The sequence below is a fragment of the Thunnus albacares genome, chromosome 10 (assembly GCF_914725855.1).
Source record: "Thunnus albacares chromosome 10, fThuAlb1.1, whole genome shotgun sequence".
Taxonomy (NCBI): domain Eukaryota; kingdom Metazoa; phylum Chordata; class Actinopteri; order Scombriformes; family Scombridae; genus Thunnus; species Thunnus albacares.
In genome coordinates, this window is record NC_058115.1 from 20,288,922 (window position 1) to 20,305,719 (window position 16,798).

The following is a 16,798-nucleotide window of genomic DNA, read 5'->3' on the forward strand; positions in this document are numbered from 1 at the left end:
GTGCAAAGTTGCAAAAAGTGTTGCCACAAAACAGGCCCAATGATTCTCCAAATAAGCGGCGTGTTCTCTCTCAGCGGAGTTAAAATGAACGCTGCTCTCGTGCCCAAGTCGAAAGGACAAAAGTGTTAAGTGTTTATATAAATACACACACACACCCCTGAGCATGCAGGCTGCTGTACCTGGTATCACTGCAACCAACAGAAAGAGAGTCGAAAGCAAAAAAAAAATCAACCGTTAAACTTGAATCTATGTCAAGTTTACAGTATTCTCACAACATTTGTATTTATTTTGGCACTGGTAAGGATCACATATACTATGTGTTACTTCAGTGATACCAAGTAAATTTTTCTTTGACGGCTCCATTCCCACATGGCAGCGCTGACAGGCAGGTCAACTGACACTGCCAAAGCCAGAGCTGCTCTGTCTAATAGTTGCAGCTAAGAGTGTGATCTTTGTGAACACACACATACACACACAAAATTGTGCAGACATACTTGAAATTAGTCCATCAATTATTACGATTTATGAAATGTTTCATGTTTATCTATTTTTTCTATGATTGTTACACATAAAGTCAAACATATGACATCCAGATGTTCCTGCAATCAAAACACAAATACCTCTCTAATTATAAATTCAATCAATTTACCAGAAACAGCTTCATGTCTCATAGTTTCTTTCATTTTCTTTTTTTTTTCTAAAGCAGCTATTCTCCAATCTCACCTGCTACTCTGCACCAAATCAGGGAATTTGCAGACTCATTTAGTTTCCCTCCCATCCTCCACTCAGGTGACAGCATGGCTAGAATACTGATGAGCACCTCACTGGGTGTCCATTAAGCATCTCTCTCTTTCTCTTTCTCTCTCTCTTTCTCTCTCTCAAACTTCCCACTATGACTGCTGCATCCTTCCATCAGCCTCTCTCTTTCCAGGACTGTGCCTGCATGGGCTCCACAAGCAGCTGGGATCCGGAGAGGAGAGGATGGGGGAAGGATCAGGAGCCATGCTGCACCGAATTAGAAGCTAGACAGGGTGGATCACAGAAATGCTTGGAGAACAGCTTAGGGTAGCAGAATAAAGTTCAAACCACAGTCACGGTTTGTGGTTTAGGTCTTCTTCCATGGGAGTGACAAATTATGAACAGATGACACTGCAATAAGCAGCAATTCATGCAGTCATTGACTGACTAATCCAGCATGTTAAAGGTCATAACTTTTGCAATACTTTCCAGAAAATAGATTAATATGTTCCCTAATATATCCTTTACACAATATTACAAATGTATGAGAACCATTTTCAGTTGAAAATAATGTCGCTCACTCAAGCTTGATGTGTTGAGGAGCAGTCATAAACTGGAAACAGTCTCCTGCATTAAGACCTCCATTTAATACAGTCTAGCAAATTACAAGTTTATTGCAGTTCCCCTGCTCAACTGACCGTACATAATCCAGTTCACACTTAGCTCATGAATTTCAAAAATCATATTGCCATTAAGTGATTGACCGGAGGGAGGGGCTGCTAAGCATGAAGGAATAATGTTAGATTGAAGTTTTTATCTCATGTCGGGCATGAATTATGTAATCTCACTATCACCTTTATATTATAAATCTAAAAGCCACCAGAAAAAAAGGTTGCCATGTGGGAATGACTGACATGCACCAGTATAAATGTTCAAAAATCTATTTATTGTGGTTTATATTCAGTATAGATCCAATCAACCAAACATATAGAGGTCTTAGTCAAATCCACAGACACCTGCTCCCTGTTTATCCCTGTTCACTGGTGACTCTGCCTGGATAGTGGATTAGAAATGTGAGGCCCCTCCTCAGTCTGTCTGGTTGACATTGTTACATTCACTGTGCCGGGTTGTGACCCATCAGAGGGAGTCCCAAATGAAAAAACAGAAAATGGACAAACCTCTGGAGCACTATTTTGACTGAGGAGGTACAGAGCCAGCTGCCCTCCCAGTGATCAAAGGTCAAACATTGGCTACTGTAGTATATGATGCAGCATTATATAAAGTTTACAGCTTTTTACTCTTTGTAGCTTTTTAGTACAAAATGTTGTTGTTTCTGTCCCCCTGCCATGGCACTCTCCAGGGATTTCATACAAAAAATACTGCAAGTTTGGAACATATCCAGTGTTTTTATTTAACTCGACTAAAACGACTAAAAACCTCAAATTAGCTTCAGCTGACCTTTACAATGCAGAACAAGGACTTTCATTGAAATCACTTTAGAACGGGATATCTATGTGGCAGTAACTTAATAATTAGTAATAAGCAACTAACAACTAATCACTGTCAGTGTCCATATGGGCATGTGAGTTTTGTATTAACATACACTTGAAGAAATGTAAACTTATCCTTTAAAGTCCAGCAAAAAGCTGCAGTGACAGCAGAGTTTCTCAAAACTAAAGCTTTGAGTGAAGTTGTATAATGAGCACACATAAATGTTGGCATGCAACATTTGGTTTGGAAAACAATGAAGCTATCCTTTAATTTGTAAAGGAAAGGGATTTGGAAGGGCTCATAGAACGGGGAATTCCCATCCAGAGCAAACAGGCAACACATGGGCAGTGTGACAAAATAACAAATCAATGTTAAAAATTAGCAGATCAACATAAATATAAAAACAGAAAGGGGAAAATAAAAGGATGAAATGATTGAAAATGTGGGTATGTCACAGAAGAACAAAACATTAACAACAGCAAGTGGATTGTCTCAGTACTGGATCCTTTGAATGCCTCATGTTTGTGATGTTCTGGCTCCACCACAACTGCAGTGATGTTTTCCTAATCTCCTTAAACAAATAGAAAGGTGCACTGGTGGCCTGGTGGTCTAAGTCGCTTACCAGATAACAGCTGGGGACCTTTATTGTATATTGTACAGTACCCCTCTTTTTCTCCTCATGTTTCCTGTCTGGATTTCTTCTCTAAACGACTCACACGAAGGCAAAAATCTTTAAATAAAAAGATTTTCTTCTGCTTCACTCCACCCCGAAACTGGGATATTAAAGGTTTGCCTTGTTAAATTTCCGTGCAGGTACAGTTACTAGCAGGACAGCTGCTTCTCCCAACAATATTTTTTGAGACTTGATCCGCATGTGGAATGTCTCTAGATACATCTCTGTTCACTGGAGAGCTTTTCTGACACATCAGAACTGAGAAAAGCTCTAAAACTGTTTCCTAGTGGGCTCTTTTCACCTCTGAAGTATTTTGGAGTTGAGAGTGAAGGAGTTTTTTATTTTTTCCCACCACTACCAAGACTCCAATTCTCTACAGGCAAGGTAAGTGCCCACGTACAGTATCTGCCCATTCCTGTTTCTGTGGTGTTACAGTATATTTGAAAGGAACTGCTAATATTGTTACATGCTTGCACAAATAATTTGAATGCAGACCAGAAGTTTTATTGAGTATAATAACCAGTCACATTGTTCCCTTATGGATAATAACGGAGAGCTTTGGAAAATGGACTGTTGCTCTTCCAGTTACGGAATAAGGGCCTTTGAGGCATCTTATAAGCCGATCCTCAACCATAACTTGATAAAATTAGTCTGATATTTCAGCGGAAGAATCCAGTTTTATGGTTCAAAGGCTTGGCGGTGCTTTGCGTGCTGCACCTTAAATTCAATTCTAAAAATTCAATTTTTAAATTTTATGATAAAATTGAAATCACGTTTTTTGTTTCTGGCATTGCAATGTGATGTTTGTGCCTCCATGTTCTTCATGTACACTGAGGCTGCATGACTGTGTGTGCAGATGAATAAGCAGACATAAACACACATACAGCAGAAGCTATAGCGTTTTTCTAATCTCTCGCTAAAAACCAGGCCAAAGATCATTCAGTTAATGGGCTACAGAAGTCAGCCAAAGATCAATTTCATTAACATTTTGGCATAGCTGAAGGAAAGTTATGAGGCAATATTAAATCACACAAGTGATATGAAGTCAGGGGTTCCTACCCATCCAAAGCCTATTAGGAGATCAGTGACATGAAACTATAAAAAAAATAGATCCATATTTAACCACAGAATATGGATGTATTGATATTTAACTTACTCTTTGATTTTTATCAATAAACTTCTGAATAACATTAAGGTCTACACAACATGCAGCTCTCACACTTAAAACCTAGCGTTGTTGTTTTCTGTGTTCTACACTAAAAATATTCTAAATAACCATGTGACTGCGAACACTTGTCATAATGAAAGTACTGGCTGACTTCATGAGAGCAGCCCACTGATGAGCAAATGCTAATCAGCGCTCTTTTGACTCTGCCTAATTTCCTCCTCTCCCTCTACCCATGCGTCCCTCTCCCTCCAACTTTTTTTTCTCTGCCTGACATTCACTCACCAGGTTGAAGTCAGAGCCGCCGTGACTCACGACAACATTTTCAAGTCCACGTAGGAGTGTGAGGGACACAGGTAGTGACACCTTGCGTGTGCCGCTGAGTAACCTTTCGTGCAGCCAGGTGGCAAAGCACGGCACACGACAGCACGTGTGAAATGTAAACATTTAGCATATTTTCGCCAATCTATAATGTGAAGCAGGAAAATTACCTCCCACGCGTCCTGCCTGCTATCTTCTTTCACAACACTTTGTTCCGTGTTCAGTTGCAAGGTCACCTCGTAACATTCTTGAATATCTGTAAGAGAAAAAAAAAAAATAAAATAATGAGCTGTTTATGTTCTTTACTTGGATCATTACAAACATCAGAGATACAAGCTTTTCTTACTCTGTAATGTTCATTTCTTGTTCATAAATCCGTTGCCATATAAAGTGGACTTCTTTGGTTGTATAAAAGATTCCACCAATCAATCATGGGCACATTGGGAGATGTCTGCTCTCCTCGGTGGTGCACTGGGTGCGAACGTGGGGGTGGGAGTCGTCTGTTTACATGGAATTTATGTCTCCACATTTGCAAGTGTTCTTCTTATCTTTCTGCAGAACTATATGACTCAGGTACTGACTGAGTAAACCATCAAATCAGAGTCTAGAGGGCCCACATCATAATATTCCACACTATCCTGAAAAACATGCAACATAAACACCATTTCTTTACTTTTTGATTTTCTTTTTAGAATAATAGATTAATCACACTTTCTATCCTGTGTGTCTTTTCCAGTCTCGTTGCTTTGAAGCTCCATTTTGGAGGGTACGTGAGCTCCTACTCATGTTGAATAAATGTAGAGAGCGCCCCCTAGTTGAAAAGTGGCCAATTTATATCCTGTTACATGCTCTGATTTGAATGCCATATAGAGTAAATGGAAGCTGGTTTTTATAAAAGTTATTTCCTGAATCTTGAAGAAATAAAAAATGTAAATTTATACTGGATGATGCTTTAAACTTTAGATGATTGTGTAAGCGGTAGAAAGCCAAGACAAGAATCCAAATCTATAAAAGCAGGAAAAATATCAATAAGAAACAAAATTTAATGATAGTATCTTATTTTGAAGACTCAAAGAAAACCAAATTCTTAAAAGAGAGAAGATGGCAGAGAAAATAACGCTGTTCTCATGTTTTGTACATGTTATAAAGGAAGCGAATCAGGGCTCAAGTGTACATCACTCTTTCTCAAGTACCACAGAGCAGTAACACTACTAGTATTGGTGTCTCAGCATGTTCCTCAAGCCCTCCCCTGTTCTTCTAAAGTTTTCCTTTTCTTTTCTGACTGCACTCCCCTGCTCTCCTCCCTTCTGTCCTCATCGCCATTCATCACCTCTTGGGTCATTACACGCCCATGTCCCTTGGTCACCTATTGAGTGGCAGTCATTTGACGAGAATGCACTGGGACAATTTTGCTGATGTCACATGCGGGGCCCCGTAACTGCGCTGTTGACATAAAGAGGTTACCAGAGAGTGCATCAACTTCCCAAAGTTCAATGTCAGGGCAAGGCGGGCTACAAGAAACATTTGAGAAGGACATCTGGAAAGTTGATATAACTGAAACATGCGTTTTTTTTATCAGTAATGTGTAGCTTTTGTTGAAACAGAGACTCAACGAAAGTTCTGCATTCTTTGTGTGTGAGACAGAGAGATAAGAGTCAGTATGTCCCAGGAAGACGCTGTGAGAACAAAAGTGTAAGAATGGAGCATGTGACTCATCACTGTGTCTGAATGTGGAGGAGTGAAGCCATGTGTGGGCAGAGGAGTTTGTTGCCCAGCTCACTAAAGAGCAGCCTCACTTACACAAACTCTTATATACATACAGACACATACACACACACTTACAGGCACAGACACACAAACATACACACAAATACACACCTGTGAGCCTCCTTTTTGCCAACATACAAAACTATTTCGGGTACACAGTGAACTATTCTGTTTATGAAGGGGGCTTCGAGAGCAAAATAATCACTCATGAAATGGGTATAAATACACGCTTATTGTTGTTACATTTTGTTTGTAGTTTAAAATGATTGTTATACAGATTATGAAATGAATAAAACTGCAACATGATTTAGATTGTTGCAGTTTATATTTATTTGATTGTTAATTGTATTCTATTTATTTACAAAGCACTACTGGACAAACTACCTACATATATCTCATGTCTTCTCAATTATAGATCATTTTCACACTACACTAGATCCCAGGATTATTTGGTTCTTGAAGAACATCAGGTTAGTACTGAGGTTGGAAAATTGGATTTTAAATATTTCGTTAATGTCTTTGGTTGAATGTCTTTGAATGTTGTCTCTGTTTGTATGTCTACTGTAGATCTTGTTGTTTGTTACTTTGAATTTGTACACTGTAAATATTGTTTTTATTTTCTGTATGTTATGTATTCAGGGCAGCCTTGGAAAAGAGAACATGCTCTCAATGGCCCCTCCCTGCAGAAATAAAGGTTAATAATAAAAAATAAAGATACAAAATTTTAAATCTCAACACAAATTTATGTTTTTGAGCAATTTGAATAACAAGAATGTGCCATTTTTCTGCAGGCTCAAAATATAGATATTAAGTTTTTGGTTGCTATCTTTTTCCTTAAACCTACATTAATTGATTTTTTTGCCCTTTGGAGGCAGAAGAGCATAAAACACAACATTAACATACCACCTTATGAAGTTGACATTGCAAATGTATTGCCTTGTATATCTGTCTACGTGATTAATGTAGGTCCATTATTCACTCTCCTTCTAGCTCTGGTTTGGCCACTACCAACTATTTGGGTGAAATATTTGTCTCTTTAGCTGCTAAATGCTCTGCTATGTTCACTAGCTGGTCGCTAACTGTTTAGTTCTGGGCAGGAAACAGCTGCCTGCTCCTGCTGGAAACAAGGTACCCAAACAGTATAGATGCAGGTCAGGAAACCAAAACAATGAGCTGAAAGATGCTATAAAGCTTCATAAAGCTGAAGGGAACGGCAGAGTCAGGTGAAAATTCACCATGAGTTTGTCAGTTTGAGTGACCCCTTTACTTTCACGTACATATAGTCCTTTAATCCTTTATCCACATGAAATATTAATTAGTGAAGCTTTAAATAAGTCTTGAAAATGCTGCATCTGTTAAGTCTTACAGGTTTTGCTCTTCAGCTGCACCTTGGCTACCTCACTTGCCATCACACAACTAACACTTCTATTTGCATCATTCGTCTATTCCTGGAAGAGGTAACAAACAGAGAAAAAATGCTCAATCAGGCCTCGAAGTGTTCTGAAATCAAGGTTCACAGTTGCACAAGTAGAGAAGTTGTTGTTTTTTTTTTTAACATCTGTGACTTTCCAAAAAATCTCTGAACTGTTCCAACCCACACAGACCACATAAATTCCTGCCCATGGAATAAAATGCATAATCCAAGCCAGAACTGTCTTGTACAGGACTTATTCCCAGATCTCTTTTTGATGTTGGGACTATTTTGGGACGCCCTGGTCGGAGCTCTGAGCCTTTTTATCACAGTCGTAGGGGGTTTCCAGCACCTTCTCCCCATCCTACAAAGACTTTGCAGAGAGGATTTGTGTGTGTTTTAGGCCTCTTCTATTTGTAATGTACCTATTCAGTTGGACTGAAGTCATCTCTCTATTGCCTCCCTGGGTGAATCACACGCAAAAAAATGTGCCCCTGATTCTTTACATGATGATGAGCAACCCACAGCTCACTAGAATAACACATTCAAAGAAAACTAGGTCACAATTTCAAGGCAGGGCAAACAATTCACCCCCTTGTCACCGCCTCGATAAAATATTCCCCTGGCATTTAGGGTCCTCTGTAATTTAACGTGTGTCTGTCTGTATGTGTGCCCCAACTCCCGACGACCAGCCCCCCATGCCTCCCACTGCATGTTTGTATGCTGGAACAAAAGGGTGGATGCACAGTTAAGGCAACCTTTGTTCGTGACTGTGCAACCATGCAGACATCCAATCAAGTGGCCAGTACCAAACCTTCCCACACGGCAACCACCTCTTTACTTCCCACAGTGCATCAAAATCAGCAAAATTTCCTAAAGACAAATACTTGACTGTAATGTTGGCGAATCATCCTGTTTTTTTTATATCACAAAACTCGTTTTGTAAATTTTCATCTGAACATTAAGTTTGAAAAATTGTCAGCTCTGCTCAGAAATCTCTCCCCTTTCTTCTCAGCGCATTACCACAAACTGGTCCAATCAGAACCGGTTCACATGGCCCTGAGCATGTGAAGGCAAACACAACAGGAGAGGATAAGGGGATGAGTAATGTTTATACTGCACTGTATTCCTGTTAGTGCTGTGAAGCGGCTGCTCCTCCTCTCTGCCTTGCCATGATGAAAACCACATGTTGAATGAAAGGCGACGCCTCATCAGCCCTGCACCTGAGACACACTGACCGCAGGCCTCTACGTCTACCCTCACACTCTGCACAGATGATCCAGGGAGCCAGGAGAGTAGTGGAAGAGCCTCGGCATAGCAGCCAAAAGCAGTTTATTTTCCTGTCCGCCTCAGGCTCGGCCCTGATTGAACATTCTTTGTGAGGAATGTTTGGAATCCTGATTTGGAAACCTAATCCTCTCTGAGTCTCTTTCACTTAAATATATTACAAGGTATATTACATCTGATGTCAATAGTTACTAGGTTAAAATTTCACGGAGCATCAAGCTATTAAATCGATACATCTTTAAAACCATTTATGTATTCTGCAGAGGTACATGAGTTAATGCAAATGTCTAATAAAAATGTTGTTTCAACATATTATGCAAATCAGTACCAACACTGGGGAAATGGACAAGACTTGACTGTGTTTTTTGTGGCCTTGTTGCCTTCAGAGAGAGACAGTCCCCTGGAAACCCTGGAGCTACAAGGGAATCAGTGCCTTGATCAAGGACACTTTTACATGAGTCAGTTTAGCATGAATTGACAGGTATGAAAACATCCTTGGAACAGATCTGTGTCTAAAGAAACTTAAATTTCAGAAGCATCAATTTTTTTCTGTGCTGAATAGTAGTGTAGAGTACTTTAGCCAAACAGCAACTATGACAGCTTGAGGCTGAAGCCAATGCAGAAGTACCTTGAAGTGCAATGCCACAGACGGCCACTAGATGCTGGCTCTAATTGACTCCCATTCAAAAAAGTGTCAACTTCTCTCTTGAAATACTAAGTCAATGATTTTTTTCAACTAATCATTATGGTCTCAATTACTAAAAACTAATAAGTGTACTGGTGGTCATTTTGGAAATTATTGCTCCGGCCCAAGGTAGCGAGGCGTATTTCCAGAGCATTGACAGTAACGTCCCACTCCTTATTTGGAAGGTCATGGCTCCAAACTGGCCATAAGCTGCAACTCTGCGCTTCAAACCGGCTCTAATGTAAACCAATGTGTGATGTCACACTTCGCTACATCCATCTTCATATACACTCTATGACTTTAGAATTGCACTTCTAACACTGTTGGACACTGAAAGGACAGTTTTTTGTTTTTTAAAAAGTATCACAATTGATGCAGCAGAACCAGAGATATCGTCTTTTTTATTCCATGCATTATTATCGTTGTCAAAACCTTATGTAAGGTTGCAGCATATAGGCTCAAGCAGGTCTTTTAAGCTCACTTCTTTCTAAATTCTTTTTTTATTATTTTTATTGGTAAAATGTATGAATTTGACGCATTTCTCCTTTAAATAAAAATGCAAGTTATCAATACTGATCAGTAATCACCATAAAAGAGGCAATCACCAATGTAAACAACAAAACAAGTATACCTTTAAACTTTTGTTTAATGTTCCTGGAATAAACAAAGGCCCAGATTTAGGACTCACAACCATCTGTCCTGCTGAAGTGTCCTTTATCAACACAGCAGCTTCAGCATGTCACAAGCCAGAGACTTCCTCCTTCCGTCGACACGCCCTGCAAAATATGAGCCTTTGCAGGGCAGAAGGCTAGAGGGCTGATCATGCCAGAGTGAACTAATTCTTTCTTATCAAAAGGCTAAAGGTGATGGTGTGTTCGGGCAGTTCTTGTCAAATCATACATTTGCACCTCAATGTTGCCATTGAAAAGTTACAAAAATCTTAATTATGAGTGGTAACTTCAGGGCAAGATCCATGACATCCAAATTTACTGTACAAATATGTTTAAATGTATGTATAATTACCTTATAAAATTGTTCATGTCAGGAAACATTTGCTTATTTACACATCCAGCAGACATAAAGCAACATAAGCATTTATTTGGAGGCGGATTTCTGCCATGTAACAAAGTTCCATATTTACTCTCCTTGTAGCTCATGTTAGGTCTACACCAACATCTGGTAAAAATATCTATCTCTTCAGTTAGATGCTCCATTATGTTCATCAGCTAATCACTAACTTGAAACTGCGCTGATGAGAGCGATGAGAGTGAATCAAAACAGCAAAGTCGTGGACTATAAAGCTAAAACAGTGAGCTGAAAGACACTACAGTTCTGTATAGCTGAGAGAAACTGCAGAGTCAGGTGATAATTCTCTGATGGTTTGTCACAACTAGTGACACCTCTCACATACACATACTGCAGTTGCTTCAACACATAATGGGAAACTGGCAATTAGTGAAACAGATTAAGATAAATATATTCATGTAACATTTACTTGTCTGTAACGTCCTATGATTAAGAACATGGGTAAGGCTGCTAACAAGAACACAAGAGTTTAAGTCTGGTTTCCATTATTTACTCCCTGCAGTGGCTTTTTTGGTCCAGTTCCTGTGATGTAATTACTGATGACCACCTACAGGAAAATATCACATGGTCTCATGATATATCTTGACTTTACATGTTGACGAGAGCCATTGAGCAATGGATTACAGCATACTAAAAGCCATAAAGGATGCATCACTTGTGTTGTCTCAATTGGGCAAAAGAGGACCTGTTGTGTCATATTTAGTCTTGAAATATGGACTTGTACATAAAATTATTTCCTGCCACCTCTTGGGGTGTTGTTACACCAGATCTATGACATCACTCTGGTGGACAAAAAGCATAAACATTAACAAATCCTGTCTTTGTACATCCAACTTACATTAACCTTGCACGACAAACTTTACTATAAGGTCGGTAGACATCACTGTCAAAACTGCCATAATGTCTTTATTTAACTACTACCCCTCCCCCCTCAGATCCCCAGCAGAGTGGCAGCAGTGGGTCAGCAGGAGCAACATCATTATAATGGGTAACTGTCATTATAACATGGCTATGGTAATTAGAACAACCACTCAACCATTGGTTAAACTGAAGTAATGTGCTTTATTTGTTTTAAAACTGAGGTTAAGGTTCAGATTGGCTGCATGACACCTAAACTTGTCATGAAGGTGTAACCGGTTACACATAATAATGGAGAAACTTAAGATGAGTTGCAGTAGAAACTGCGCACACTTCAGGATTAGTAATATCTGTTTAGTCAGCAGCAAGTTCAGTTGATGACTACTTCTCTCTGGTTGTGGTGCATTAACCCTTTCAGCTTTTCTGAGCACGTATGTAAACATAAGTTGCTGATGGGCACTTTGTCAAAGTCAGGGGAAGAAGTGTACTTTCACAATGAGAGAAGTCTGAGCTAATAACAGTCAGTCTATAGATAGACCGTGTTGTGTGTGCCTTTATTGGGATTTCATTACAATCTGAGTACAGAGGGGGGTATACAGCAAACCTCTGTGAGGCGAACTGAAAGGCCTCTTTCATAGGACTTAATTGGGAAACATTTAGACTCAGTTAACTTCTCATACAAATTAATACAACCTGACCCTGTCTACATCCTGTGTTTGCCTGTAGCCAATCATAAGAAAATACAAATCATAGTGTGTAAGATACACCAAATTAAAGAACGATATATATGAACGATATGAATACGAAGTGTAAAAAAACTCAAAAAGGGCACGTGTGCAGGAAAAGTTACTTTAAAAGTCCACTCTGGGAAAAACCCCTGATGTGATGGAAATTAGAGCAGAGTTATGAAAGACTCTCTTCTCCAAAACAGGCAGTTTTACAATGTTTTTTCTTACCAAGAAGGGCTTGGAACAGCTGGCTGCCCAGGATGGTGGACACTTTGCCCACGCTAGTCTTCAGGGCCTGCTCGTCAGGACTGGTCAGGTTGGCCTGGTACTGCCTGAGCAGCTCCACTGCCCGCTCTGTGTCTGCCTCACAACATAAATACATGTCTCAGGACAACAGCAGCAAAGCATCTATGTATGTTAACAATCCTCAGTTCATAATATTCTTTAAAACTATAGAATTAACGTTAACATTCATTAGACACTTAATCAGGGGACAGAATACGACAATATGACAAAATAGAGTACCTCATTAAATCTGTTATGGCTGCAACTACTCATTATTTCTGTTATTGATTCATCTGAAGCTTATTTCCTCGATTAATAGTTTGTCTGTAACATGTAAATGGTGAAAAATGCAAATTACAAGTTCCAAAGCCTTTGCAGACATCATCATATGTCTTGTTTTGTCCGACCAAAAGTCAAAAATGATATTCAGTTTACTGTCATATAAGACAGGTTGTTCCAAGTGCTATAAATGTGCTTAATTTGTACTAAACCTGGACTGCACTGCTAAGCAGTACTTTATTATGACCACCATTCCAATGGTTTGATATTTTTAACGAATAGATACCTTTTGTTTGTTGTTGTTGTCTGCTGTAACTGTTGTGATTAACGTCCTGTGTACTCTTGTATGTTGTGTTTGTGTTTTTTTTACCCTCTACTGCAAATCAAATTTCACCTCGAGGGACAATAAAGATCTGAACTGAAGTGAACTGAAGAGACTAAGAAAATCACACGTGACAAGATGAAACCAGTAAATTTCTGCCATTTTTGCTTAAATCATTTAATGCTACAACTTCATTTTTGTCTATCATGGACACACCGTTAAGTACAAATATAGGTATTAATCCTACTGACTGGGGTACCTGCAGACGCCAGAAGTATACTTTTAATCATATCTCACTGGTGTTTTATTGATATTCTATCATTCCAATTTGTCATGACTTTGTCAATCAGTTTGTTCCTAATGACTTCATATCATTGTTTTCTGTTTCTGTTTTAATTAGTTCTTTTTAAAAATACCAATGTATTGGGGTCCTGGGAGACCCCAGTCAAAAGCACCAAATTCAACTTATGCAGCTTGAATAGATGGAACTATTTACTGAGTTCATGTTTGCCATGGGTCCTAATTTAAAGTATCACACACTATCAGGGGGGTAGGAGCACTCTGTCAGTCATTTTGAAGGCTTTGTGGAAAGATTGTACTTGGGATAAAAACTCTGAAAAGTATATATTTACGTTTTACACAATCTGCAAATTGACTGTAATTTTCCCAAAATAATAATGTTTGTTTTTTTGTTCAGATGACACTAATTACATAACTAATAGTGTTTTGAGAAGAAATAAATCAATCAACATTTTGCTATGATGGTTGTTTTTCTACAGTAGTTTATTCTCCTTGTATGTTACATAAATTGGTAGGACGAGGGTTAAAAGATAAAACATATTCTAATAATGATTTATATTTGTCTTACAGCCAAAATGCAGCACTTGTCTGTCTGGTAAACTCTCCTGCAGAGCACATTAAAGGTGTTTTTCTCTTGCAACACGACTGTACAGCCGGTTGTTGAACCCGGTGGGTGGTGAGGAACACGGCAGAGAGAGATGATGCACATCACGGAGGTAAATCTACCGCTTCACAGTTTCCTAACCTGATCCTGAACATTTAGAAAACCTGAAAACATTTCACTGCTGCAGCCGCTGCCCGGAAGTCCCACAGATTTTTTAGTTTACCTTTTTTTTTCATTCCCTGAGGACAAATAATTTCCTGTTTTCTCGATGGATGATAAGTGACATTAGTGGGACAGTGAAAAGCCATGTAAACAGTTTCATGGAGTAATGAGATGACGTTAACCTAAAAAAAAAAGTTAAAAACAAAACTTTTTGACACGTGAGCAGGATGAAGACGCAACGAAATGTTAACGGTACTCACCATATTTATGCACCATGCTGTGGCCGACTTGAAAAGTCATGTAAATGACAGTTTTGGGGGGGTTAGATGAGAAAAAAACAATTACAGTTACAGTAATAGTCCCGGATAATCACACAACAAAGATCTGTCGCTCCTTCTTCACAAAACAAAATGATCTTGAGTTTTTAAATCCAGTCGCTGGACACTCCCAGTCTATCTGAAATGTGCCTGCAGCAGTCAGCAGTGACACCCACAGACAGATGTGACGATGTGACAAGAGGAGATTGTTTACTTCATGTCAAGTTTCCAGAAGTTGGGCCAAAATACGACTCCAGAGCGTGACATGTGTTCCCCCTCCCCTCTCTCACATGCCTCGCCTTCATGGAAACCTGCCCAGCCTTATTGGGACACAGTAATACTGACACACTTACACTAAGCCTCCTGAGAAATGCTTAGATTATCTGCTGGATGACATCATCAATATACTGATCAATCAGTGAGTTAGTGAAGCTGTATCTTGTCCATAGTTAAATTTTCCTCGGATCAGCCTCAGGTCGCCTCTTTTCCAAATTATTGGATTGAGTGCCATCTAGTGGTGCCTTAAGGTGTTGCTGGATCAAGCAAATCAATTTTATCTACTCCAGTGGTAGGAAAATAGCGACCCGAGGGCCAAGTGCGGCCCTCCAGAAATATATTTGCCCCCCCGACAAAAGCTGAAGTTTTCACTTTAATAATTTGCATCGAAACCTTTACATAATTCTTCACAAATCTACTGTAGGTGACAAAATATACTGTCAATCCCAGTAATTATGTTACTTCTGTATTGTCCCCACAGGAGTGGTTGCACCGTGCTGAAATTACATCTAATAAACCTACCAGAAATTAAATTTTAATATGTGAATTCCACAACTTTAGTCTATTAGGTCATAACAGATTTATTTTTCACACACATAAATAGGTGGCAGTTGAACAGAAATGGTGTCTTGATGCCATTTTTTTCTAAGGCAACAATACCAACGGTCCTGTAAGTCAACGATGAATGAAGCAGGCCACTGTGTGTGGATAATAAAGTAATCTCTAGTCTTAAAGTGCAACACAGAGCATGTATTCATGTATGAATCATTTTCAGCCAAATGACTATTAGAATAAGCGGACACTGTTAGCCATCACTTTTTAATGGGGAGATGACATCTGCCTGCAGATACAACCCTAAACAGAGTTATAAATAAACATATAGGCATGTGTTTCCACTGCGCCGCTTATTGGCCCTCCAATGAAAAATCCTTAAAAAACTGGCCCATGGTTGAAACTAATTGCTGACCCCTGCTCCACTCTACTGCATATGGTGTCCCTGAGGCAATAAAGAGTCTTTTTTGACCCTTGAACCTCCCATTTATGAATATTTACATTTTTACACATTGTAATATCTGATGCAGCATTTTGAGGTGGGAACACACTCTCAGGAAGCTGCCACATGTGGCACACTGTCTCAGTAGTGTGAGATATATTTGTCTCTCTATCACCACGGTGGTGGAAAAAGTATTTAGATCCTTTACTTAAGTAAAAGGAGCAACACCATAATATACAAAATATCATTCCTTCAAAATTTGACTTAAGTAAAAAGCAAAACGTGTAAATATTCATTAAGCACACAAGATGGGCTCTGTCAGTGTTACATTATTACATATTATAGTATTGGATTAATATAACTGATGCATGAACATATAAACAGCATATTAATGTAGTAGTTGGATGTGGTGCATCAAATACGTTTGAAAATAAATGCTGAGTTATTACATAAATAGACAAATAAACAAGTAAAACTTTTCTAATGTTCAGTACTGTGCAAAGGTTTTAGACATTAAAAATAAAGTGAGGATGCTTTGAAAAATAATACCATGAATAGTTTTTATTCATTAATTAACTTCATACAAAGTTCATTAAACAGGAGACACCTAAATGAAATCAAACCAAACCAATTTGGTGTGACCACACCACAGTCTATGGACCACACTCACCAGTTCTTCTCAGTACACCTGCACAGTTTTTCAAGATATTTGGCAGGTTGGTTATTCAAAGCGTCTTGGAGAACTTGTCACAGTTCTTCTGTGGATTTAGGCGTCTCAGTGCTTCTGTCTCTTCATGTAATCCCAGACTGACTCCATGATGTTGAGATCAGGGCTCTGTGGGGACTATATAATCTGCTGCAGGACTCTTTGTTCCTCTTGTCACTGAATATAGATCTTTATGGCTCTGGCTGGCTGTTTTGGGGTCATTGTCATGCTGCAGAATGAATTTGGGACCAATCAGATGCCTCCCTGACAGTATTATGGATATGAATCTAAACATCTAATAGGTTACACCTCTGGATAAGTATAGTCTTCTTTGTTATAGGAT

General features: G+C 39.0%; 1 protein-coding gene across 3 annotated transcripts in view; it reads right to left on the reverse strand.

The window, feature by feature from the left end:
- dlg3 (discs, large homolog 3 (Drosophila)) overlaps positions 1–14,903 on the reverse strand; it is an 84,663-nt gene extending 69,760 nt beyond the window's left edge. Inside the window, exons 1-4 of one of the 3 annotated variants that reach the window (XM_044363368.1) lie at positions 14,833–14,903; positions 14,423–14,449; positions 12,439–12,570; positions 4,559–4,644 (exon numbers count right to left, since the gene is read on the reverse strand). In XM_044363368.1, the coding sequence (XP_044219303.1) occupies positions 4,559–4,644; positions 12,439–12,570; positions 14,423–14,438 (234 nt within the window). In that variant the 5' untranslated portion in view covers positions 14,439–14,449; positions 14,833–14,903. Of the gene's footprint in view, positions 1–4,558; positions 4,645–12,438; positions 12,575–14,422; positions 14,798–14,832 lie in introns of those variants that run through there. The other 2 variants (XM_044363369.1, XM_044363366.1) reach the window with 2 other exon arrangements.
- Positions 14,904–16,798: the final 1,895 nt, after the last annotated feature.